The 27,049-nt window shown below is 38.9% G+C and overlaps 1 protein-coding gene across 2 annotated transcripts in view; it reads left to right on the top strand.

Moving 5' to 3' along the window:
* Positions 1 to 27,049, top strand: part of SLC2A13 (solute carrier family 2 member 13) — a 399,926-nt gene that overhangs the window by 268,393 nt on the left and 104,484 nt on the right. For both annotated transcript variants that reach the window (XM_047741221.1, XM_047741223.1), the window contains 2 exons: positions 10,131 to 10,294; positions 18,778 to 18,898. In XM_047741221.1, coding sequence (XP_047597177.1) covers positions 10,131 to 10,294; positions 18,778 to 18,898 — 285 coding nt within the window. The remainder of the gene's footprint in view (positions 1 to 10,130; positions 10,295 to 18,777; positions 18,899 to 27,049) is intronic.

A 27,049-nucleotide genomic window follows, 5' to 3' on the forward strand; every position in this document is an offset into this window, starting at 1 on the left:
AATAAATGAAACAAGATAGAATTGGGAGGGAGACAAACCATAAGTGACTCTTAATCTCACAAAACAAACTGAGGGTTGCTGGGGGAGGGGGCTTCGGAGAGGGGAGTGGTGTTATGGACATTGCGGAGGGTATGTGCTATGGTGAGTGCCGTGAAGTGTGTAAACCTGGCGATTCACAGACCTGTACCCCTGGGGATCTAAATACATTATATGTTTATTAAAAAATAAATAAATAAAAATTAAAAAAAAAACCAAACCCTTCAAGACACAACCTTCTACCCTTTTCTCTCACCTCACCCCAAGGACTTTATTTCTTTAAACCCTCTAGATTTTAAAATACCTTAGTAGGGGTGCCTGGGTGGCTCAGTGGGTTAAAGCTTTTGCCTTCGGCTCAGGTCGTGATCTCAGGGTCCTGGGATTGAACCCCGCATCGGGCTCTTTGCTCAGCAGGGAGCCTGCTTCCTCCTCTCTCTTTGCCTGCCTCTCTGCCTACTTATGATCTCTACCTGTCAAATAAATAAATAAAAATCTTTAAAAAAAAAAAATACCTTAGTATGGGGCGCCTGGGTGGCTCAGTGGGTTGAGCCGCTGCCTTCGGCTTGGGTCATGGTCTCGGGGTCCTGGGATCGAGTCCCGCGTCGGGCTCTCTGCTCAGCGGGAAGCCTGCTTCCCTCTCTCTCTCTCTCTGCCTGCCTCTCCGTCTACTTGTGATCTCTCTCTGTCAAATGGATAAATGAACTCTTTAAAAAAAAAAAATACCTTAGTATGAACATTGATTATAATTCAGAGATTAAAATTTAATTGTAGATATACTAAAAACTGCTGCATTATACTTTTTTTAAGGTTGCATATTTTGGTATATGAATTATATCTCAACATGAATTTTAAATTAAAACCACAATGAGATACCACCTTACACCAATTAAAATGACGAAAATTAGCAAGGCATGTTCGCAAGGATATAGAGAAAGGGGAACCCTCCTACACTGTTGGTGGGAATGCAAGCTGGTGCAGCCACTCTGGAAAACAGTATGGAGGTTCCTCATGATTGTAAAAATAGAGCTACCCTATGACCCAGCAATTGCACTACTAGGTATTTACCCCAAAGGTACAGAAGAAGTGAAAAGAAGGGGCACCTGCACCCCAGTGTTCATAGACAGCAGCAGTGTCCACAGTAGCCAAACAGTGGAAGGAGCCGAGATGCCCTTCAACAGACGAATGGTTAAAGAAGATGTGGTTCATATATATGATGGAATATTACTCAGCTATTAGAATGGATGAACACCCACCATTTGTGTCAACATGGATGGGACTGAGGGGATTATGCTAAGTGAAATGAGTTAAGCAGAGAAGGGCAATTATATGGTTTCACCATTAATTTGGAACATAAGGAGTAGCACAGAGGACCACAGGAAAAGGGAGGGAAAACTGAATTCGAAGAAATCAGAGAGGGAGACAAACCATGAGAGACTCTGGACTCTGGGAACCAAACTGAGGGTTACAGAAGGGAGGGGGGTGGTAGGAATGGAGTAACCAGGTGATAGGTATTAAGGAGGGCATGTATGGTGATGAGCACTGGGTGTTACGTGCAACTAATGAATCGTTGAACAGTACATCAGAAACTAATAATGTACTATATGTTGGCTAAGTGAACATAATAAAACAGAAAAAAAAATAAGGCAAAAGAAAAAAAAATAGAAGGCCTTTCCGTTCATTTCAATAAGCACTTACTAAGTGTCAGAAGAAATAGTCATTAGCTATTGTCATTGTCAGTTGCAAAAGTAAATTACATGCAGATTGTTTTTGGGCAGCTTATGGCCTAATAGAGGAAATAAAATGTATATTGAAGTAAGGCTAATAGCAGAAGGAAAGTTGTGTGTACTGGAAGAGAAGAGCCAGCAAATTGCTGAGGAAGAGCAGAAGATTGATAATTCCAACAGCAATGTCAAAGAAGGAATCTAGAATAGAAATGTTTGAGTGCTAATCAATTTTTCATGGATTAATGTGGAATTGATCAGGTAGGTTGATAGATATGATGATGGTGAAATAAGAGAAGGAGCTCTCTGATGGCTCCCACTTTCTCAGTGAATATTAAGCAAGATTTCATCTAAGGCTGGGTAGATTAGGACACTAGAAGGAAAGGAGGCTGGGGAGCCTGGGCGGCTCAGTTGGTTAAGTGTCCGACTTCTTTCGGCTCAGGTCATGGTCCCAGCATGCTAGGATCAAGCCCTGCTTTAGACTCCCTCCTCAACGGGGAGTCTTCTTCTCCCTCCCCCTGCTCTTGCGTGTGCTCTCCCCTTCTCCCTCCCTTCGTCCCTCTCTCCCCTCCACCCTCTCAAAAAAAAAAAAAAAAGGTCTTAAGAAAGGAGGTGCCATGAAGTCATCATTTGCAGAGCTGTAGCATGTGCATCTTAGGGAATTCCCAAGTTCACAGAGTGAGTTCAATCTGTGTGTTTGTCTAGAGCCTTTCAGTGGCTAGGTATAAATGCCGAGTAGAAGAGTAACTGGATATAGGTAAGCACAGTTGGTGTGTACGGCACGACTGTGATAAAGGGGGAACCAACTAGGGAATTGGAGAACAGTGAAAAGAACATGATGGTCATGATGGTTTGGGAACTGTATTTTCAAGGCAGTGTCAGCATGGCTTGAAAACTTGGTGGAAATGCACATTCTTGGTCCTACACCAACTGAATCAGAAAATCAGCGTTGGGGTCCAGCCCTCTGTTTTAACAGGCCCTCCAGGTGATTCCATAGTGCATCTGGACCTGATGTGTATATATCTTCAACACTTTGTTTTTAGTTGTACGGTATTTACTTATATCCACTGCTTGAACTTCAAACTTATTTTTTCTCTTGCATAAGTCACACTTAATATTTTTACCTATGGAATTCAGCTTTAGGTCCTCTCACATAAAGCAAGAACTGAGAGATACTTGAGAAGAGACCTAAGGGCAAAATCTTCTATTCGTTTACGTTTTATCCCCAACTTTTTACAATTGCATTGCCCACACAGTCGGGTTTTGTTGTTGTTGTTGTTGTTGTTCTTTTAATAGCTCACCTTTATTCACTTTTTCCAAACCATACAGTTTTGTTTTTAATACCTCTTTTTAAGCATCTTATGTTCCATTGCTTTTTGTATTATTTGATTACCTAATTATGATAGGCGTAAACAGGATTGGGGAAAAAACACACCTGATTTGATTTACATACAGTTCAGCAGATGGGAGATGCATACCTGCATGAAGTCCCATATGTTCATTTTCCTGTAGGCATATGTTTTATAGAAAGAATAGGTAAATCTAGCAAATTGGTGAATTGCAAGTCAGAATAGAGAGCTTCTATCATTATTCTTGGTGTTGCTTAGTGCAAGGTCAATGATCTGACTCAGCTGGGTGGGTGAGACATGAGGATATCTCTTCTGAGGTTTCCAGAGATTTGAAGCCAGGGTGAAGGAACTGGTGGTATCTGAGATGGAGAGTAAGTCGACAGTGGGAACACTGAGGCTTTGTAGAATCCCTTTTATTATTTTTTTTTAATATTTATTTATTTGACAGAGCAGAGCAGGGGGAGCAGCAGAGGGAAGGAGAGAAGCAGGCTCTCTGCTGAGCAAGGAGCCCTATGTGGGACTTTTTCCCAGGACCCTGGGGTCCTGACCTGAGCCGAAGGCAGGTGCTTAACCTGAGCCACCCAGGCATCCCTATAGAATCCTTTTTAACTTCCTTTGACACATTTGTACTTTGTTCTTCTCCAGACATTACTGACATAATATAAATTACAAAAAGTGTTTTGTAAAATATTAAATGTGATTAATAATTGCAAATTCTGAGGATCGTTATGATTTTTGGATTATTGTATGATTTAAGCATAGTATGGTATAGTTAATGTGTTAGCTCAAATTATATGCATGATATCCTAATTTCTACTTTACTAACTTTTTTTGCTTTATGGCTTACACCTAGTAATATAGAAAGCTAATTTTTTACTGTACCAAGTACATAAAATAGGTTTGAAAATGTTAATCATTTTTTAAACTGTTTTTAAGATGTTTTAAGTGAAACATTTTTTTCTTAAAGCTGTTGATGTATTTTCCATAGTGATCTATATTTTTGACTGTATAAATACCATCCCAGTAGGAAAATAATTTTTCAGTTCAAAGAATATCTTTTATTAGAATGACATTTTAAATTCTGTAGTCACTGTACTTGGCCATATGATACAAATAAATATAATCCTAGAAACTAAAAGAGCTAAACAATACAACTTAGATAATGGGAATCTTTCAGGGCTTAGAGTTAATCAGCTATGCTCCAGAAGTTCCCATCTTCTTATTTAGCTTGGTGTTTATCCCAAGTATGAAAGTAACCCACAGTTTTGTTGAGCAAGACAAGGTTCATAGATAACCGAATTTGGAAGCTGTCTGCAGCACCGCTAGGACACGCTGGAAAGAGTATATTCCATATCTGTTTTATTCAGGGAGTTAAAGTCTTTATAGTTTTATACCAGAAAATTTAACTTTATTATGAACGGATACATTTTGTTTTGTCAGACAGTTAAAACTATTTTTTACTATTCTGCTTTGGCTGCCGGAAATCTTAGGGGCTAGCTTGTCATTATTACATGGCCATAGTTTTTATATAATCGTCTTCATCTTCTACTCTCTTACTAGTCGTTTTGTTTCAGGGATTCTATCGTGTGTTTTAATATATGACTAATATGCTAATTAATTATATATAATTATATAAAATAAATATATAATAATATGTGATATAATAAACATTATTAATTCCTTTTTGAAAGTTGGTGGTAGATAAAAGCAATAAACTCAACAACTATTGAATACTTACTTCTTACGTTAAGTTAAATCTCTTAACCTGGGACGCCTGGGTGGCTCAGTTGGTTGGACGACTGCCTTCGGCTCAGGTCATGATCCCGGAATCCTGGGATCGAGTCCCACATCAGGCTCCCAGCTCCATGGGGAGTCTGCTTCTCCCTCTGACCTTCTCCTAGCTCATGCTCTCTCTCACTGTCTCTCTCTCAAATAAAATCTTAAAAAAAAAAAAAAAAATCTCTTAACCTGGCAGTAGTGAAACAGACAGGTATGGCTTCAAGGAATTGGAGGAAAAAAAAAAAAACTTTCTCAGAAATCCCTAGGAAATGCTTTGTTCAAATATAGAATAAAGGAAAATAATATATGTATTTTGCTAAAGCATGTACACTGCACATTTGTTCTTTTATTGCTCAAGTCCTCATTAGGATAGATCACCATTATCAAAGCCTAGATGTTTTCCAGAGCTGTTTTGTTTTCTTCATATTTAAAATCCAGGGCTAGAAGCTGGGTCTCAGTTAATCTTTGAGATAAGAGTGCATATCCAGTCCAGCCGTTTCTGTTCTTAGATGTCTACAGAGAGCTGTGAAGATGGTCTTCTGTGAGAACACACTGCTCTCAGGCCTTTCAACTTCACTCAGGGGACTAGCTGGCATGTGTGAGATGACCAAAGGTTGCCCAGGGAGCCTTTGAAAAAGATGATAGGTACTATAAAATGATTTTGAAAAGAGAAGGCATCCCTGCTTTAGTCTAAAAGGAAAGAAAGCCTTTTTCAGTTGTTCATATTGTTCTTTTATGAAGAACACTCTTATTCTTTGTGCAACTTTTAAACAAACACTGAGTCCCTTGAATGTTCAAACTACTACATAAAGGCTTAGAAGGTTGTAAATACAGCGGTAGTCCATTCGGTAAGTCGTGAGCTGATAGCATCCTTTATAAAAACATTGGAATTCACACATTTTAAAATGTAAATTCAATGTATCTTTTCCCATGACCTGACTAAAAAACTAGGTTCGTGAATTATTCTGCCCTAGATAGGTCATCCCCTGCCCTGTGAGAGAGAATACAGTTATTGCCTGAATTTTTTTGGGACCGATTACCCTTTAACTAACTGAATGTCCTTGTCTTTCCCTTCTAACTGATGGCCTTTTGCTTATCTTACTGCTTATTAGCACTTTTATTGTGAGTGATACACAGAATAATGCCCTGCCCCACCACAGCAAAGATGTACGCATCCTAATCCCCACAACCTATGAATATGTTACATTACATGGCAAAAGGAAATTAGGTTGCAGATTGAATTAAAATCTGTTAATCATTTTACCTTGAAATGGGAAGATTATCTTGGATTATCTCAGTTGCCCCAGTGTATTCACAAAGGTCCTTAAATATAGAAGAGTGATGTGACACGACAGACACTTGACCACTTTCCTGGCTCTGAGGTAGAGGAGGGCCCCCACCACCACCCTGAGCCTGGGAATGCGGAGCCTGGAAACGGGGAAACTTCTAAAGCCTGGGAAAGCCAAAAAAACCTGTTTTCCCTTGAGCTTCCAGAAAGGATTGTCCTCCTGACAACGTTTATTTTTGACACCCAGTGAAATTCATGTCAGATTTCTGGCTTACAGAAGAACTGTTAGTATATTTTGGTTGATTTAAGCCACTAACCCAGTGGTCATTTGTTATGGCCACAATAAAAATGAGCAAATTTACCAATATTCCAAGAAAGGAAGAATGAAGGTTAAACTCGAGGTACTCCATCTAGGAGAAGATCTGGCGTATGTTGAAGTTGTAGTGCTTCAACAAGGAGATAAAAGGCCGTCAGTGAATTTCAGCACCCTGCCCGCATGGCTTCCCATTAATGCAGAAAATTTTCGGGAGCCTGTTGCCAGTGAAATGACCTGAAATACACTTCAGAACAATACACCTTTGTTTCTGTCAGCCTCGAGGCTGCCTATTTGGCTCTCATTGGAGTGAGCTTTTCATGGAACAGATTTAATTATGTTATTTCTCTTTAAGTCCATTTTATGATTTTTCATTGTCTAGAGAAAAAAGCCCACACATACAGCTAGGCAGTCAAGGTCCCTCGACAACAGAAGCTTTTGCTACAGCCTGTGTAATACTTCTCTCTCACACACACTTGTGTTAACCAAGGTAAAGTACTTACGTTCTGTGAACCTGGCTTAGTGTTTTGTACTTTTATTCTTTCTATATTTCATTTTCTCTACCAGCAGTGTCCTCCCAGATCTTCACACCTGCTGGCAATCCCCTATGAATTCTTTGAGATGCAAATGAAACATTAAATTCCCTGGAAAGTCAAGAAACATCCCACATCAAATAAAATTTTTTTATAATTTTATTTTTTTCACTGTTCCAAGATTCATTGTTTATGCACCATACCCAGTGCTCCATGCAATAGTGCCCTCCTTAATACCCACCACCAGGATCACCCAACCCCCCACTCCCTCCCCTCCAAAACCCACAGTTTGTTTCTCAGAGTCCACAGTCTCTCATGTTCGTCTCCCCCTCCAATTTCCCCCAACTCACTTCTCCTCGCCATCTCCCCATGTCCTCTGTGTTATTCCTTACGCTCCACAAGTAAGTGAAACCATATGATAATTGACTCTCTCTGCTTGACTTATTTCACTCAACATAATCTGCTCCAGTCCCATCTATGGGATGTTGATGCAAAAGTTGGGTATTCATCCTTTCTGGTGGCTGAGTAATACTCCACATCAAATAAAATTGTTTGGTCTATCCTTTATGCCACTGTATACTTTGTGATTTAAAAATTATTTCCATTTCATTCTGTTTCATTCTGTGAGTTTCTTGAACATAGCAAGTAGGTCTAATAATATATGTGTGGGATCTTAGTAACTCACATAGCTTATACAGTAGGTACTCAGTAGATAAATATGAAGTGAAAAAATGATTATGTTACCTGACCTGGCCAGCCTACCACAGAGATATCATTAGAACTCAAATTTCAGATTCCCAGGCCAGTCTTCCATTATATTCTGCCAATTAAACCTAAAGTACTACCAAAAAAAAATTTTTTTTAATACCTAGAGAACATTTTCATTCTAAGTAAAATTTTGACACTGACCAACTTATTTTGTTTAATACCATTTCCCCTTTTTTTAATCCCTTAATTTAACACTTGGAATTTCATGATTTTGTTGTATCAAAATGAAAACATGAAAATAGTTTCTCTGTCTTGTTTAGTTTTTTCCCATTGATGTGTTTGCAAGAATTATTTTGTGTGTTGGGGCACCTGGGTGGCTCAGTCAGTTAAGCATCTGTCTGCGGCTTAGGTCATGATCTCAGGGTCCTGGGATCAAGCCCTTCATTGGGTTTCATGCTCAGCATAGTCTTTTTCTCCCTTTCCTTCCCCCTCATACTTGCTCAAATAAATAAATAAAATATTTTTTAAAAGAAAAAAAAATATTTTGTGTGATGAATCTGTATTATTTATTTATTCATTTATTTAAATATTATGAAAATATTGAGAAGACTGAAATGTAAACGAATAGCATGGCAAGTACCAAATTCCTTTGATTTTAAATACTTGAATTTTTCTCTAAGCACTTCTGTTTTTTGCCTTTTTAAATTTGTTGCTGGTGTTTATTTCTCAGTGGTTACATGTAGGTCTGACCTTGCTGCACAAGTCTTTATGAAATTGAAAGTCTGTGTGATAGAACTTGGAAACTGTAAACACTATTTAGATGGAATGAATTATTTTCATAAATTTTATTATCACTTTACACTGTGACTGCAAAATGTCCACAATTTTCATGATGATGGGAGTAATTCCATTGGGAATTTCTCTTTTTTACAACTGCTGTCAGAATTCAGAATCTTAAAATGGTTGGCATAATTTTTAGTGTGATCAGTAAAACTCATCCTTCATGTCACATAATAATTTATAAGTTTGGTTTACTACTTTTAAAAAGGAAAATACTATTTATTAAGATGAATGAGTACATTGGTGTTATTGCTTTACATAAGAAGATCATTAATTTAGTAAATAGAGGCCATTGATAAATCATTGAAACGTAAATGTATTTAAAACAGATTTTTTTTAAATACTATGAAAATGTTGGTAAATATTTAGAAACTGAGGATCATTACTCTAGACATACCCAGCTTGATTGAACATTGCTTAGATGCCCACTATTTGATTTGGGTTGGATAGGTAACGTGTTTTAGAATGGCTCAGAAGGTAGGCAGACCCGTGGTTCCGAATGTGTCTTCACGATTTGAATTCTATCACATTTCATGGGTGACTCACCAGGAGTATTTTGCTTTCTTTGTTAAGGACAGCTTCAAAGTAATCTTCTGATTTAGCTACTGATATTTTCATCAGAAAAGAAATGTTCTGTAGGAAACCTGTCTTCTTTAAATGTATCAAGAGGGGGGCGCCTGGCTGGCTCAGTGGGTTAAAGCCTCTGCCTTCGGCTCAGGTCATGATCCCAGGGTCCCGGGATCGAGCCCCACATCGGTCTCTCTGCTCCACGGGGAGCCTGCTTCCTCCTCTCTCTCTCTCTGCCTGCCTTTCTGCCTACTTGTGATCTCTGTCTGTCAAATAAATAAATAAAATCTTTAAAAAAAAAATAAAATAAAATGTATCAAGAGGTATCTCCTATTGTGCATCAATAAATTGGCATTATGGTTTTTTAGAGCTAGTCTCAGTGAATCCATTTAGAACAAAAATGAGTCTATAGAGCCTAATCGTATAGATTGTGCTAAAGACTTAACCTCTTCAAAGACTATGCTTTTCCAGAAAACACAAAACCATTCTCATGTACATCAGGCCAGTTTTTCATCTCCTTACAAAATGCCAGATGACACATTCTTACTTCCTTCTACTGGATTTCTGCCATTAAATCACACTTTCCTTATTATATGCAACATCTGTTTATTCTTTTAAGTACATAAATTTGCCATGTATGGAGACTTCTAATTCGTTCCATGGACTTGGAGCTTATCCTTGATTAGTATAGTGGTCTTACTAAAACAACCAGCTGCCAGTACCCTAGCTGTGGAGTACCTTTCCCTTCTAAAGCCTTCAGCCTTCTCTCCCCTTGCTTGAGGATCTTTTCTTGATTATACAAAATTCAAAACAAATTTATCTGAACAGAATCCCTGTATGGTGATCCTCTGAACACTTTGCATGAATTCCCATGCTAACTTGATGCCATTACTATAGCTACTCATGGTTGTTTTAGGTTTACTGTATCTTTCTACATGAACAGTTCTTTTTCTTTGAATAACTATCAGCAATAATTGTTTGATTCTTTGCTCACAGGTACTACAGTGCCACCATTCTGCAGATGTCTGGTGTTGAAGATGACAGACTTGCGATATGGCTGGCTTCGGTGACCGCCTTCACAAATTTCATATTCACGCTCGTGGGGGTCTGGCTTGTCGAGAAAGTTGGCCGCAGGAAGCTTACCTTTGGCAGCTTAGCAGGTAGGTGACTGGATGAAGAAGTCAATTATAAACTTTTCTCTAGTGATGACAAGTTCACCTTCTAAAATACAATACTGGTACCACTTATGATTTTGTTCTCTTAGCCATATAATAGGGTTCTTCTAGACAAAAAGAACTCTTTTTTAAAGAGTTTTTTAAAAAGAACTCTATGTTATGATATGTAACTAGAATGTGACTAGAAACTGGAGTTGTAAGAACAATTTGAATCTACCAAGGGTAACATTCCACTGCTCTTATTTTTGAGTTCTGCTCAAAGGTACAAAAGTGAAAAGAATAATTGGTTTTTGTTCCTCTTTGAAAATTTTGATATTCATAAACTCACTTTTTAACGTGTTTTATTTTTAGGTTCAGTATAATATGGAAGTAAATTTGGAGCATTTTTTTTTCAAAGCTCCTTGAACAGTAGAATATTGACAGTGTAGAATTTCTCCACAAAGCGAGAAATTCTTTTTGTGTTTGAACCAGGCTCAAATTTAAGGTAAATTCAGGTTGGTTAAGTATGTTTTCTGTAAAAGCTAAATAAGACAAAACTTTTCTCACTTTCAAGTATCTTTTGTCTTTGGATTCTGACCTTTCATTATTTTTACTCTGTTTCACTTGACAGACTGAGACCCACATTTGCCATTGTCCTCACCTGTTGCACCATATAATTTTGTCTTTTCCATATATACAGATTCCTAATTATCAATTAGCTGTCTTCTAATAGCTCCTTTATAAGTTTAATTAGAATAAGAATACATTTTTCCATTAAAATGTAAAGTTTTCAGACTGGCATGAACTAAATGCTATTTTGACCAAATTATACCTTAAAACCCTCATCTAATAGCAGTGCTCCCAGCATTTGTCCCAGATTTTAATGAGAAAATACATTCTGAGATCCAAACTCAGTTATTTGGAATACATAGTCTCTCCCACCCCTCCCTCCAGAAGGAAGAGTGGAATGTTCCACCCTGTATTTTTTTTTTTTTAAGATTTTATTTATTTATTTGACAGATCACAAGTAGGCAGAGAGGCAGGTGCGGGGGGGGCGGGGGGAAGCAGGCTCTCTGCTGAGCAGAGAGGCTGATACGGGACTCGATCCCAGGACCCTGAGATCGTGACCTGATCCGAAGGCAGAGGCTTTAACCCACTGAGCCACCCAGGCGCCCCCCACCCTGAATTCTTGCCTAAGCAGTGGAAGGACTTGAGTCTGATAATATGAGCTGAACTGAGGGGAAGGTGAGCAGAGATTGTCTGATTAAGAGGCAGAGGTAATTGCAGTACCCGACATACACAGAGAAGCAGAAGGGTAAATGATGAAAGGTGAGGGACAAGGAGGCTAAAAACCATTCGTTCATAAACTTGCTGAAACCAAAAGTGTTTAGTATGGAAAGAAAAAAGACTAAAGCATTACCCAGTAGATACCTTATTCTAGCAGATGGTAGATGTTACGAGGGCATAATTTTTACTCAATATGGAGAATATAGTTTTAATAATCAGAACTATCCAACAATAAATTGGGCTGCCTTATTAGGATGGTAAACTATGAATAAAAGGATAGTTGACCATCAGGTAGTGATGTACCAAAAATAAATTCCTGTAGTTGGCTAGAAATTGGGTTTGCAGAGCCCTGAGGTTCGGATCAACCCTAAGAAGAGGTAGCAGCTGCTTCAAACTTTTTAAATGGGTACCTACTCTTCCTTTTGAATGGGGCCGCTGGATATTGCTCCCTCAAGAGGTCTTATTTTTTAAATAGAATGTCAGGTCTTCTTAAATTTGGGATTTGTCTTCTGAGATCTGAGGAAAACATTTTTTTTTTTTTTTTTTCCTAGCGGCCTAGTCCCTTTATTTGTTGTATTCCAAGAGATGCTTTCTCATCAGTTCTGAAGGTTTTTAAGGCACTGCAGTCTAGAGCCTTCCTGCTTGGGTTTGAATTTTCTGTCTTCAGGCAGGCTTCCATTTTCTCATTATTAAAAAGCATTCTAGTCTGCACTTCATAGGGTCATAAAGAGGATTGAACACATTTATACACACAGAGCATTTATTTTTTTTTAAGATTTTTATTTACTTATTTGATAGAGATCACATGTAGGCAGAGAGGCAGGCAGAGACAGAGGAAGGGAAGCAGACTCCCTGCCGAGCAGAGAGCCCGGCATGGGGCTCAATCCCAGGACCCTGAGATCATGACCCGAGCTGAAGGTAGAGGTTTTAACCCACTGAGCCACCTAGGCACCCCCACACAGAGCATTTAAAGCTTTTCCTGACACTGATCACAAGATGCCTCGCACATCTTACCTCCCACAGCATTCTTACTGATGGTCTGGTTCTTTGTCTTTTTTTTTTTTTTTAAGATTTTATTTATTTATTTGAGAGAGAGAGTATGAGAAGGGGGAGGGTCAGAGGGAGAAGCAGACTTCCTGCCAAGCAGGGAGCCCGATGCGGGACTCGATCCCAGGACTCCAGGATCATGACCTGAGCCGAAGGCAGTCGCTTAACCAACTGAGCCACCCCTGGTTCTTTGTCGTTTTAACCCTAGTGTGAAATCAGCTTGCATCCCTGGAATCCAGAAACGTGCCTGAACTCTTCCAGCCAATGTCGAGTTTCACTTCGCAGTGTAGGTACTCTGCTCCAAGGATTTCCAGAGCCCATCCCTGGCTATTAAAAGAAAGTATTAAGACAATTTCCTGGGAGGACAGTACCCAGAAAGTTCAGGGACTGCTTTTTATGAGCAGCTGGAGGTACTTTTCTCTCCTGCCTTGTTTTCTTTTCAGCCCAAACCACCAGCACCCCAGCTGTGCACCCTGCTAAAGCCATGCAGTGATTGCTCTAGCATGAAAGAGGTCTTCCATCTTGTAGACACGAGAGTTCCTCTTTACGTAGCCAATTAAAGTGATGATGTAGCTATTACAGTGCTTTAGGAGGGGAAAGGCCTAGTTTCTTGTCACAAGTCTCCTCGTTTACATGTACGTGGAGGTGTAAATACAGCTCTTGATGCATGTCTGGTTTTTAACTGATTTAAAGGTAGTAGACTGTAATGACCCAGTAGACCGTAATGATCAATGAAAGTTACACATTCAGTAGAAAACATACCGTTCAACAGTGGATTAGTATTACCCTTATAGATGTTCATTTCACTTTCTGATGTCAGTTGATTCTGGGCTAGTTATATATTTATTTCAATGTTTTTGTTTTTGTGTAGGTATCAATATTATGCTAGTGCTATAAGTTCTGTTGAAAATTTTCTCAAAAGCCTTTGATCCAGTTTTGTCCCCCTTTTTATGTTTTTATTATGATTTATGATACTGGGGTAAATTACTGGGAAAAGTCATATCAAAATAATTTTTGAATAGGTAGTCATTCTTTAAAAATTACTGCACATAAACTATGCATATGTAGACCTGAACAAAAGCACTCTTGATACAAAGAAACATAAAACATATCATCCATGAATAATTTTAAATGGAAGACATTCTGTGGTGTTCTGACTTTTGATAATTTTTTGAGGATTTACTTATTTATTTGAGAGAGAAAGCGCATAGCAGAGCTGGAGGAGGGGCAGAGGGAGAAGGAGAGAATCTCAAGCGGACCCCCGACTGAGCAGGGAACCCGTCACAGGGCTCCATCCCATGACCCTGAGATCACTACCTGAGCCAAAGTCAAGAGTCAGATGCTTAACCAACTGAGCCACCCAGATGCCCCAGTGACTTTTAATATTTTTAAAGCTTGCTCAGAAAACTGATCTGTCTCGTAAACATTACATATGTAAAGACAACCTCTTGATTCTTTTAATAGAATAAGGTCTGCATCTACATAGGTTTATTGTAACTAATCAGAAAGGCAGAACACTATGTTCTTTTTCCCCAAATATCTTGGTATTAGAATATTTCTGAGCACATCACTCATAGGCCATCTCCGTCAGAATTACCAGAGGGTACTTACTTTGAAATACGTATTCATGGACCTTACCTCAGATGTACTGAATTAGGGTCTCTGCAGATGGGGTCTGGAGCAAGGGACACTTCAAACAGCTTCCCCAGCGGATACTTACATAAAACAGAGTGTGCTTTACTAGAGTCATGGGAAGGGGAATTACTATTTTTTCCTAAGTATTTACTAGTAATTCAGCCCTGCACCAAGTAGTTATAGTTACTTCTTGCATCAGATATTTTTGAACACGTGATTTATCCAACACACTTCCACTTCCTGCGAAGAACATCTGTATTGGGAAAATTATATCAGAACCCCCAAATGTCACAGTATACTTAGTTACGAGAGAGTCTTCTCAAAGTATAAAGAATGTGCCCAAACTGCACAGAGCAATGGGGAAGATCCAAGGCCTTCCTATATTGGACTCAAATCTGGGTTAGAGTAATGATCAATCTGACAGTAACTATGATAATTTGAATACCAAAAAGTGGCTGATAAGACATCTGTAACTTTTTTTTTTTTTGAAGATTTTATTTATTTATTTGACAGAGAGAGACACAGCGAGAGAGGGAACATAAGCTGGGGGAGTGGAGAGGGAGAGGCAGGCTTCTCGCTGAGCAGGGAGCCCAACCCCAGACTAGATCCCAGGATCCTGGGATCACGACCCAAGCCAAAGGCAGATGCTTAACGATGGAGCCACCCAGCAGCCACAAACGTCTGTAACTTGTTAAAAGAAATAAGTAATTCAAGTAGTTTTAAGCTTTAAAGGTATATGAATCTATAACAGAACTAGGTGATCGTTTTAAAATGTATTCCATAAATAAAGTCATTTAAGATACCATTCCTTTCCCTTAAGGAATTTATCATCTTTAAAGTTTTGTTTTACAGGGCGCCTGGGTGGCTCAGCAGGTTAAGCCTCTGCCTTTGGCTGAGGTCATGATCTCAGGGTTCTGGGATCGAGCCCTGAATTGGGCTCTCTGCTCAGCAGGGAGCCTTCTTCCCCCTCACTCTCTCTGCCTGCTTGTCTGCCTCTTATGATCTCTCTCCCTGTCAAATAAATAAATGAAATCTTAAAAAAAAAAAAAAGTAAGTTTTACAAGTCAAATCGGGGCATCTGGGTGGTATAGTCAGTTAAGCATCCAACTCTTAGTTTTGGCTCAGGTTGTGATCATGGGATGGTGAGCTGGAGCCCAGCCTCAGGGAGCGAGGAGTCTGCTTAAGACTCAATTCTTCCTCTGCCCTTACCCTAACGCACTTGCTCTCTCACTCTCTCAAATAACAAATCTTTTTTCTTTAAGTTTATTTTATGGGCGCCTGGGTGGTTCAGTCGTTAAGCATCTGCCTTCACTCAGGTCATGATCCCGGGGACCTGGGATCAAGCCCTGCTTCGGGCTCCCAGCTTGGTGGGGAGCCTGCTGCTTCTCCCTTTCTCTCTGCTGCTCCGCCTGCTCATGCTCTCTCACTCTCTCTGTCAAATAAATAAATAAAATCTTTTTTTTTTTAAGTTTATTTTATGAATTACATATATATTGTGTGTGTGTGTGTGTGTGTGTGTGTGTGTGTGTGTATAAAAACAAGTTATGCCCTGGCATATGTGATGCCCAGTAACCTGGGGAGCTGTTTAAAACTCAGATATGTGATCCCCATTTTCTGTAGACTGATTCAGAAGTTTACGTACAGCCCAAGCATTTGCTTCCAATAGGAAATCAGGACTGAGAAACACTGGTATATATAGTAAGGAATGTAAAGGTGTAATACTGACTTTTTAAAGGATTATCATCCAAAATGCATTAAAATAAAGTAAAATTTGTGCTTAAGAAGGGTTAAGTCATCAGCTTTTCAGGAATTTTGTGTATCTGGGATGGTCAGTTCACCATACTTTGGAGGTAAGTAGGACCTTTTTAGAGATGGATACAAGAGATACTTTGTATGTACTGCAGAACCCTCAGTTAGAATATGTGTAGTATTTACCCTGTGACCTCAGCTGTCCAGTCCTAAGATTTTGTTTTTTTAAAAAAATACTCAGTATTACAAAAATCTGTGGCACTGTGGCCCATTCATTAATGCAACCAGTACTTCTGGGGATCTGCTGTACAGCAGGCATTAGAACTGGACGTCCGTGAGTGTGTACTAGGCATGCCATCTTAGAGTTTTTATTTCATCATGGAGACAGGTTATTTAATAAGTATTATTAAAGAAACATATTGTGCTTCCTTCATATCTTAAAGTATCAGAATTTCCAGATTGAAAAACATCTTCCTGCCCCACAACGATGTGCCATGGAAGTAATCTGGGGAAAAGAAACTCAAGGACTCAGGTTTTTTGATAGACAGATTCACAGTAAAATCCAAGGTTTGTTTTGTATGAAGAGAGAAGGCTGATTTTCATAATAGACCTAATATATCTCCTCTCTTTCTAAAAGACCTTTTTTCAGTTTCCCGCTTCAGGGCTCTGATAATCTTTTAGAAGAGAAATGCCTCACACTATTCCTAGTTTGAGTTGAAAGCCAGCGTTTTAGGTTCTGTGATTTTAGGTTCATGGCTTTTTTGACCCATTATGGCAAAAATAGACTTCTTATCTCCCCTCAGGCCTCCCCTTCTTTCAACCTTTTTCTACAATTTTGGAAAGTATGCTGCTGCTTCTTAGGACTATGATAGTACAATAGCATTTCATAGCATTACCAAAATCCTTCAAATACATGAGGGTATTTAAAATTCAAGGGCACCTGAGTGGCTCAGTCATTAAGCGTCTGCCTTTGGCTCAGTTGCGATCCCGGGGTCCTGGGATCGAGCCCCACATGGCATCAGGCTCCCTACTCATCAGGGAGCCTGCTTCCCCCTCTCCCTCTGCTGCTTCCCCCACTTGTTCTCTCTCTCTCTGTCAAATAAATAAGTAAAATCTTTTAAAAAATAAAAAATTTACTGTAGTTCTACAGCGTGAACATTTTCACTAAGTCCCATTTTATGGAAGACAAAATTGAACTTTGGGAAGGTCCCGTGCCTTATCCAAGATCACAGAAGTCAAGAAATGGCAGAAGTGGAACTTAACCACATTTAACTGGGCACATCCCCTGTATCTTAAACACATACACCTCAGCCATTATGTAATCCCACTGCACTTCCACAGTGCTTCCCAAAGTTCTTATTTTATCCATTCATTTAATAATATTTTTAGTCATATCTTAAATTTACCTCTCAGTTTAATAAGTAAAAATTTTGCTACTGTGTAAATGCCCTCCCTAAATTCCCTATTTTTTTTTAAGAAAAGATTTTATTTATTTGTCAGAAAAAGCAAGCACAAGCAGGGGGAGGGGCAGGCAGAGGGGGAAGCAGACTCCCCACTGAGTAGGGAGCCCAATGCGGGACTCGATCCCAGGACCCTGAGATCATGACCTGAGCCAAAGGCAGATGCTTAACCTGCTGATCCACCCAGGCATCCCTAAATTCCCTATTTTAAACACATTGTCCCATTCAAATTAATTGTATAAATTACTACAACCCTATTTTCTTTTTTCTTTCTTCCTGTGACTCTTTTTGTGTATCCTCTCAATGGCTGGAGCAATAGTCAGAAATTGGAAAACTTTCTTTTTTACTTCAGGTTGTCTCTCAGGAACTCAAAAGTGAGCCTTTTAAATGATACACTTAATCATTGTTCCTGTAATCGAAAGATTCTACTTCCAGACACCAGCAGGAAGTGAATACATGTGCTAGATCCTTTCTGGCACCTTCAAGTCATGAAGAAAGTGCTACTCCTCTTTAATAAGAAATGTTCTGTCAGCTGCTTTTGAAATGTTCAGTTTGTTTTCAGTTTACTGATTTGGGACCTTCCACAATGCTGTTAGAACAATTTTCTTGGCAACATGATCAACACTTGGTGTGAGTCTGTCACCTTTCATACTTCTGACATCTTGGGCTGTCAGTCATGCTGGTTGCATGGTTGATTGTGAGACTGTCAGCAAGCCAAGATTTTTTGGTTTTTGGTTTTTTTTGTTTAAGATTTTATTTATTTGTCAGAGAGAGAGCAAGCATAAGCAGGGGGAGTGCCAGGCAGAGGGAGAAGCAGGCTCCTTGGGATCATGACCTGAGCTGAAGACAAATGCTTAACCTACTGAGCCACCAGGTGTCTCTATTTTTTTTTGTGGGGTGGTGTTTTTTTTTTTTGTTTGTTTGGTTTTTTTTGTTTGTTTTGTTTTGTTTTGGGGGGTCTTTTTTTGTATTTTATTTGTTTTTTATGAAAATCATTACCAGTCTCCTGCTTGGCTAGCAAATATATTTGCTTTGAATTTCATTCTTGTCATGTTTGGCAGTGAATGTGCTAGGAAAGTTTTTCTGACAATATGTGTATGTGTATGTATATATATATATATATATATACATATATGTATATGTATATATATATATTAGGAACACTTTTTTTTAATAATTTGATGAAGATAATGGTATTTTTTTTCAGAGCTGTGTCTTGCCAAACCCAGTCTGCTTTGAAAGAATGTTGCCATCTCTTCTCTGATGTAAAACTTCTTTTTAATTCTTTTTTTTTTTTTTTTTTTTTTTTAGGTACCACTGTGGCACTCCTTGTTCTTGCTCTGGGATTTCTTCTGTCTGCGCAGGTTTCCCCACGCATCACTTTTAAACCAGTCGTTCCATCTGGACAGAACAGTACTTGTACAAGATACAGGTGAGATTTTGTAATGGTCTGGTAACTTTTTTGTTTGCTTTTAACTTTTCTAAAATTTGAAAGATGAGTAGGAGCTTGTTTATGAAGGAAGATAAGATGACGGGAAAGGTGGTGGGAGGAACCACCAAGAGGAGGAACAGCATGTGCAAAGACACGAGGATAAAAGTGCTTAAGGAAAAGTATTAGATACAAAATTGACATGTTTCTGGAAATTCAGAGTTGGGATCGATATGGAATTGAAGCAGGAGTACTGTGAAACTATTTTAGATCATATGTGTATGACTCAGTGGCATCTGCATTCCAGGTAAAATAAGTTACTTCAATCAGTAATTAAACCTTTCCATGATAATACATGTCTGACAGAGGAGATTATCATCTTTGTATTCTAATAGTCTTCCCAGAGTTCTGCAAGTATCCTCTCATTCATGTAAGCCGAAAAGGAAGTTTTCTTTCATGGCTGGGGTTCTTCTAGAGCATTAAAGAGTGGAAAGAGATGGTGGAGGAGAGTGAAATACATTCTGATGCCGGTTACAGGTGTAGGAATTCAAGTCTGATGGTGTACACACTGTGTGATTAGATGGTTGGAGAAGTGGATGGATGGACAGGCAGATGGACTAAAGAATGCACAAATGAATTACTTAGAGATTGAATGAACAGACCAATTAATGTATCTGGCAGCAGAGTTTCAAAGGTTATAATTTCATTTTAGTGGTTTAAAAGGCTACCAGCCCCTTTAAAATACATGGATAGAACAAGCCTAGCTTGCTTGCTTGCCTGCTTGCTTGCTTGCTTTAGAGTGAGCAAGCACACGAACATGCAGGGGTCGGGAAGGGGCAGAGGGAGAGAGAGAATCTTAAGCAGGCTCCAGACACCCAGTGTGGAGCCTATCACAAGGGCTCGATCTCATGACCCTGAGATCATAAACTGAGTTGAAATCAAAAGTCAGACACTTACCTAACTAAGCCATCCAGGTGCCCCAAGACCTAGTATTTAAAAACAAAACATGATAGTCCTTCAGCCTCAACTAGATGGACACAAGTCTCAAGGAAATTAGAAAATGATTTATTAATTTATCAACTTTTAGTCATATACTCCTATATGAAATTAAAACAACACATTGATACACTAGATTCCACTTGGAACTTCATATTGAGTGGTTATTGTATTTATGGTGGTTTCTCATTATAGCAATGAAAGGATATATATTATTATGCCTTTCAGGTCCCAAATTCTAATATCCACTTTCCTTTAGAAGTAAATGGTTCTACTCCTTCTTTCTCTTACTAATAAATTTACTTATATATTGGTCTACTGAATTTTTAAGTCCTTATCTTGTTCTGAAGAAGACTTAAAGATGTCTTGATGAAAGAAGTTAGCTTTAGAATAGACTATTCCTAGATACAGTCACGTTTACTTTCTATGAATAACCCACATCAGCTGCGAGGTGATAGAGCCATTACCAGAATTCTCCATGCTAGGCTTTTGGTTTTTCTTCATAGATATTTTAAGTAAAATGTTTTTAACATAGTTAGTCCTGACAAATTATTTAAAATATTACTGTTGTTGGGGCGCCAGGGTGGCTCAGTTGGTCAGGTGTCTGCCTTCAGCTCAGGTCATGATCCCAGGGTCCTGGGATCTCCCTCTGCCTGCTCTGCCTGCCATTCCCCCTGCTCGTGCTCATTCTCTCTGTCTCTGACAAATAAATAAATAAAATCTTTTTTAAAAAATTACTGTTGTTTGAGCAACAACTTTAATACGTGATGCCTGGTTTAGATGGAGTAATTTTTTTTTTTTTAAGATTTTATTTATTTATTTGTCATAGAGAGAGAAGCGAGAGTGAGCATAGGCAGACAGAGTGGCAGGCAGAGGCAGAGGGAGAAGCAGGCTCCCCACCAAGCAAGGAGCCCGATGCGGGACTCGATCCCAGGACGCTGGGATCATGACCTGAGCCGAAGGCAGCCGCTTAACCAACTGAGCCACCCAGGCGTCCCTAGATGGAGTAATTTAGATTCAGAATAAGACAGATACACACATGGTCAGAGCACCTAAAGGCAGAAAGTTAGCCAGAGTATGAAAGAAGTTTTATGAACTTCTGATACAGGAAAAGAATGACAAACTTTTGAATGATTAGCATAATAAAGTAGTTTTCTTGACATCAACTTTTAAAATTTAAATAAAAATATTTATTGCCCTAGTAGAGGTTGCATAGCAATTTGTGATTATCAACCTATTAATCCTTCTGATCCTTTGAGGTTGTCATCTACCTAATATTTCAGTACTAGAGTATAGTGGAGGAGGAGAAGTGGTACAGTAGAATTTTACTCTCATCACAAAAATGGGCAGCAGCTTTTGAATGAGAACCAAATTTTACATGTCCTTTGGGAGTCAGTGAATATGAAAAACAGTTCTACATTTTGTGCCTTCTTTCAGAGGAACGCGTTAGGCCTTGTGGGAATTTGGTAGTATGTACATATATTCTGAGTGATTTTATAAAAGGCCTGCATTCCCCATACTGATTTCATTCTAGTCTCCTGATTGTCTTCTTGTTTTTGTTAAAATTATGTATACGCTTTCCCCTTTCTCTAGGTTAAACATGAAAGTCATGTTTGCAATACACCATAGGATGAGTAATGTTTAGGCTATAAATGTAGATATTGTGCTTTCCTCATGGAATGATCCCTATAGGAAAATTGAGCAAATAAAACAGATTTAAAAGGGAAATTGATTTAATATCTATCTTGAAAATGTTGTATACTGTTGATGAGATTGTAAATTTCTCTCCATTTTGGAAGGAGTACTTTTCTGCCTAGTAAGAGTTACATGCCTATGCCCACTGACTCAGCACTTCCATTTGTAGAAATCTATAGACTGTAATGATGCATATGGATTCATTCCAATTATAGTCAAGTATTCTTTGTCCAATTAAACGTGGTTTCATATGAGAGCTTTCAAAGCTTTGAAGATTCGTACCTTTCCTAAGTAACACTTCCCTCAGATTTTTGGCATTTTATTATTTTTGAATGTGATCTCAGTATATGCAAATCACTATCATAAAACCCTTCAAAGTAGGCAGATACTTCCTAAAATATATGTGAAATTTCAGGGTCTTAATCTCATCTCATTCCTTCATTCATGTGTTCATGCATGTAGTTAAGAAATATTTATGGAACACCTGCTTATAGGATTATAGTTAAGGATAAATTAATATAAGAAAACAGTGCCTCACCCATAATAAGCATTCAGTAAATATTGCAGCTATTGTTATACTTAAGAAAGCTTATAATAGGGGGCACCTGGGTGGCTCAGTTGGTTAAGCGACTGCCTTCGGCTCAGGTCATGATCCTGGAGTCCTGGGACAGAGTCCCACATCCGACTGCCTGCTCGGCGGGGAGTCTGCTTCTCCCACTGACCTCTCTCCTCTCATGCTGTCCCTCTCATTCTCTCTCTCTCAAATAAATCTTAAAAAAAAAAAAAAAAAAAAAAAAAAGAAAGCTTATAATAGGAGATGAGCTTGGGATGATGGGTAGTCTGTCAGAGAAGATTACCCTGAGCACTGGATATTTGAACTGAACTCTGAAAGGAAGAGAGGAGCATGCCAGGCAGAAGAAACAGCAGATGTGAAGGCCTTGCAAGGCACAGGGAACTTGGCAAGTGCAAGGAACTGAAAGGATGCTACTGCAATTAAAGAAGCCTAAGAAAACACTGGTAAGGTAGGTGGAGCCAGATTCATGCAGGACCTCAGAGGTCACGTGAAAAATTCTGATCTTCAGTCTACATTATGAATCCATTGAGAAGTTTTAAGTAGGGTAATGGCTTTACCAGATTTTCTCGTCTAAAGTTTCTCTCTGGGCGTGGGATGCACAGAGGGCAGATGCTAATGTAAGCAGACTGGTTATTAGAGTTCTCCTTGAGAGAGATAATTGCCTGGACTGTGGTGGTAAAATCGAAAGTAAACAGGTAGACACATTCTAAATATATTCAGGAGAGAAAAATCAATGGGGATTAAAAATAAGTAACTATTAATTATGAGCAACCAGGCAGAAGAGATCTTGAAAATGAAATGCCATTATTGGGTGAGGCAATTACTATATTTTAGTAGGAATTGACAAAAGGGACTGTGTCTCTAATTCATTTTTATTTTCCCTGTTAAAATTTCTCCATTGAGAGTCTTACTTAGAGTCATCTAAGGAAGCGTTTAAAGCCACCCCCATCCCTCATTCCCATGTATCTGCCTTAGCAGAACAGTGGAGGGTATGTTTGAAATACTCCCTCGGGTAATTCCAGTACAGCTTCTATTAAGAACCACATACCATAATGCTTCCTTTTTTTTTTTTTTTTTTTTTTTAAACTGCCAGCTTCCTTTCATTCCTTCTTTTTTCCCTGGAATGTTGTTAAAGCAAGAATGCAAAAATAATCAGTGTGGTTCTTTATCTGTTGAGTAATATTTTCATGTTTTCCTCTCCAGATGAAGTTCACAAGCATTGAAATGTCCAAACCATTGCTTCATTATAGACCTCCCTATGGTGATAATACAAGTTTTGAGAAACCATAGATGCCTAACTAATTAGCTCCTCAAAGTTTAGTTACAGTAGTAGAAGTATTTTTGCAATCACTCTACTTTCCTTGTCCTTTTGCCACCCTTGTGTGATTTAGCACACATTGTTAGCATGTTAGATTCAGTTATAAAACTTAGAAACTCTGTTAGGCCCTAATTTTTTTTTTTTAGTATTTGGCATCCTGATGATGAAGTGTTCTGTATCCAGTAATTCTTAGCAACTTGAAGGTGAATGTAGTATTATACTATGAACTGCAACTTTCCATTTCTGTCAAATTTTGTCTTCTGTCTAGTTATTTCCATAAAAATTAACTTATTTTAATTTTTTTGGCCTGGTTGTATAGGCTAATATGCTTTGAGGTTACAGAGTAAAATATGTTACATATCTGTAACATATGTAGGAGGTTTTCTGTAAATTTGTAAATATGTATGAGGTTACAGAGGAAAATAGACCTACTTCAGATGAAGATAAATGTACACAAAGGGAAAATGAGAGTTGAAACAAAAAGCCCGTCTGACGTCATCATGTACCCTTATCTCCAAATAGTTATGCATGTCTTTTGCTAGCATTTAAATACCCAGCCCTGAGTTTGATGCCTGGATGAGAGAATTGTGGAAGAGATTCTTGGAGGAAGTTGGCCATTTATGGGACATTTTTATTTCTTTTCTTTCATGACCTTTTTTATCTTCATGCCTTGGCATTTGGCCAAGGACCTGCAAAGACCCCACAATAGCAGGATCCCCTATTTAAAGATTTTTATTTATTTATTTGACAGAGATCACAAGTAGGCAGAGAGAGAGAAAGGGAAACAGGCTCCCCACTGAGCAGAGAGCCTGATATGGGGCTCAGTCCCAGGACCCTTGGATCATGACCTGAGCTGAAGGCAGAGGCTTAACCCACTGAGCCACCCAGGCGCCCCAGGATCCCCTATTCAAACTTGTGTTTTCCACTGTCAAGAAGTGCTTCTTGGGAAGCCAGAAAGGCAAAAATGACGACTCTAGTTTAGCTGTGCAGAGTAGGGAAAGAACATCCCAGGTGTAAGACGCATCCTATAGGCAGGCTCTACACAGGGAGCCTGGCTTCTTCAAGGAGTGTGTGAGTGAGGCTGGGTCATAGTGGGCAAGCAGGAAAATGCCACAGAGATAAACTGGGTGATAGACCATGCCAGAACCTCATAATCATCATCTTAGATTACTGAGGAGCCTTTTAAGGGTGATACGATGAAGTGACATAATCAGATTTGTGTTCTTAAAAGATGACTCTGAAAAAAAGATACAATTTAAAAATATAAAATATCACTCTGGCTGCAGAGTGGAGAAGTGATAGAGGGACAACAAAGGGTGCTAGAGGGAGATAAGGTAAGAGATCTCAGGAACCTGGGCAGGAAGTAATGCAACATGGACATTGGCTATGGAGACACAGAGACTCAATAGTTTGCAAGGCTGTGACAGGGCTGGGTGGTCGAGTGGATGACATACGGGGACAGATGCTTTCAACAGGGTTAGAATCGTACTCAGGTGAGAGGAGCCCTGGGGTCGGAAACTTCACTGTCTTCTACTTCTTGGAAACACTCTTCCAGGGTTCTAAGCCTGCAGACCCTTTCTCTGGCTTTCCAATTAAAGATAGGAGTCACATAGTAAGAAGAGTATTTGCTGTCATTTATATTCTTATTTGAGATATCAGTTTCGTTACTTTTGGACCTCAGAAGACTTTGAGAAAAACTCTTGGGAATTTGTTTACTTAGCTTTGAAGTAACACAAAAAGGCAAAGGGCAAAACACATCTCTGTCATAATCCATAAGGACCTTTTGTCTCTTTCAAGAGCTCTGGTCATTGTAATGAATAAATAAAATCAACCTGGAGGAGTTCTTTTCACATTTCAAGCCAACCCACTTTAGAATATCATCCCTGCTTTGTTCCGATAAACAAAAAGAATTCACTGTCCAGTACTGTGTCAGCAATCGACTGCAATCATAACCACTGGGGTGTTTCCTTACAATAAAGGCCAAAGAAACTACAAATAAAATGAGTACTAAATGGAGGTTTTTTTTTTTTAAGACTTCATTTATTCATCTGAGAGAAAGAGAGAGAGAGAGAATGAAAGCAGGAGCAGTGGGGAAGAGCAGAGGGAGAGGGAGAAGCAGACTCTGCTGAGGAGGGAGCCCGACATGGGGCTCGATCCCAGGACCCTGGGATCATGACCTGAACCTAAAGCAGACGCTTAGCCAACTGAGCCACTCAGGCGCCCCTAAAGAGAATTTCTAAACAACTTAACTATTCTCTAAGTTTAAATAAATAAGATCACCTTCTCATAAATTATGATCTCAAACAAGTGATGAAAACAGTTCAGGTATTACACTTAAACATATTCTGGTTTGTTAAATTGAAACATTTACATCACAATGTAAATACATTACACAGACCCTACTATGTTTGCCCTACCTATTGGTGTGGACCTTCCTTAAAAAAAAAAAAAAAAAAAAAATTTTTTTTTTTTAAATACAAAGCATAGCAATGTAGTTAAAAGACTCTAGTGAATGTAACTTTGGAAACTATCTTTGTTGTTTGGGTGGTTGGATAGGTGGTTGGTTGAGGTGGGCTGGCTAGCTAGAGTTGAGAGAAGGCAGGTGATGTGCTGATGGAAGAGAAGATTTTAGTATAATTTCGTAGTCCTGGAAGTTAGGTATATTTGCTTAAAAATTTGGAGACACTTTGTTGCTATAAATAGTTGTCAGTGTAGGAAGCTTCCAGGCCTTGGTTTCTTCAAAGTGCTTGGCCCGTACTTCTAGTCATGTCTCCAGCATGCCGAGTGATTCATTTTGTAGACCTGCTAACGGACTCAGCAGTTTAGGTGGCTGAGGTGAGAAGGTCTCTGGGCACGCAGCGAGTCACATGCCGTGCACGAAATGCTTCGGTGACTTTTTCAGGTTGCTGCTTGGTAGTAACAAGACAATGTTTTCCTCGTATTAATAAGCAAATAGCAAAACAAGATACTATGACCCATGCCTCTTGGACTATAACATCCAGGTTATGTGGTGAATAAATTAGAAGACGGGAAAAATAAAATTACGTATCTGGAACAGCCTGGCTTTAGGAGCAGATATCCAGCAATTGGTTGTTGTATGATTCTACACACTTTAGCACATCAAAGAATACAGCACTTTAGGAAAAATATTTATATGCATTTGTAGTCAGTTCATTGTTCAGTAAACATTTTTGAGAGTGACAGTAGGTTGGCGGATACTGAGATTAAAGGGAAAAGAGGAAGCCGTACTCCACATTCACAGCTAGAAGGGAGGAAGTTGCAAATAAATGACTACAAAGTAGTGTGATCAAGGCTGACAGATGTCTGTGAGCAGGCCCTGGCATAACCCCTTCTCCTGAGGCCATCCCAGAAGGCCTCACACAGGAAGGTTCGCAACCTTAACATTATTCTAGATGCCTTCGGAGAGGCATGTCTTCAGCTGCATAAAATAAATTATATGAATACAAGGGGAATCAATTATATTGAAATATGGCTGCCAAATATTTGTTAAATAAACCTGTTCTATCATAATGTGTATAGAGTTGGTCACTAAGATTGAGTAATAGATCTA

Source organism: Lutra lutra, chromosome 8 (genome assembly GCF_902655055.1).
Source record: "Lutra lutra chromosome 8, mLutLut1.2, whole genome shotgun sequence".
Classification (NCBI taxonomy): Eukaryota; Metazoa; Chordata; class Mammalia; order Carnivora; family Mustelidae; genus Lutra; species Lutra lutra.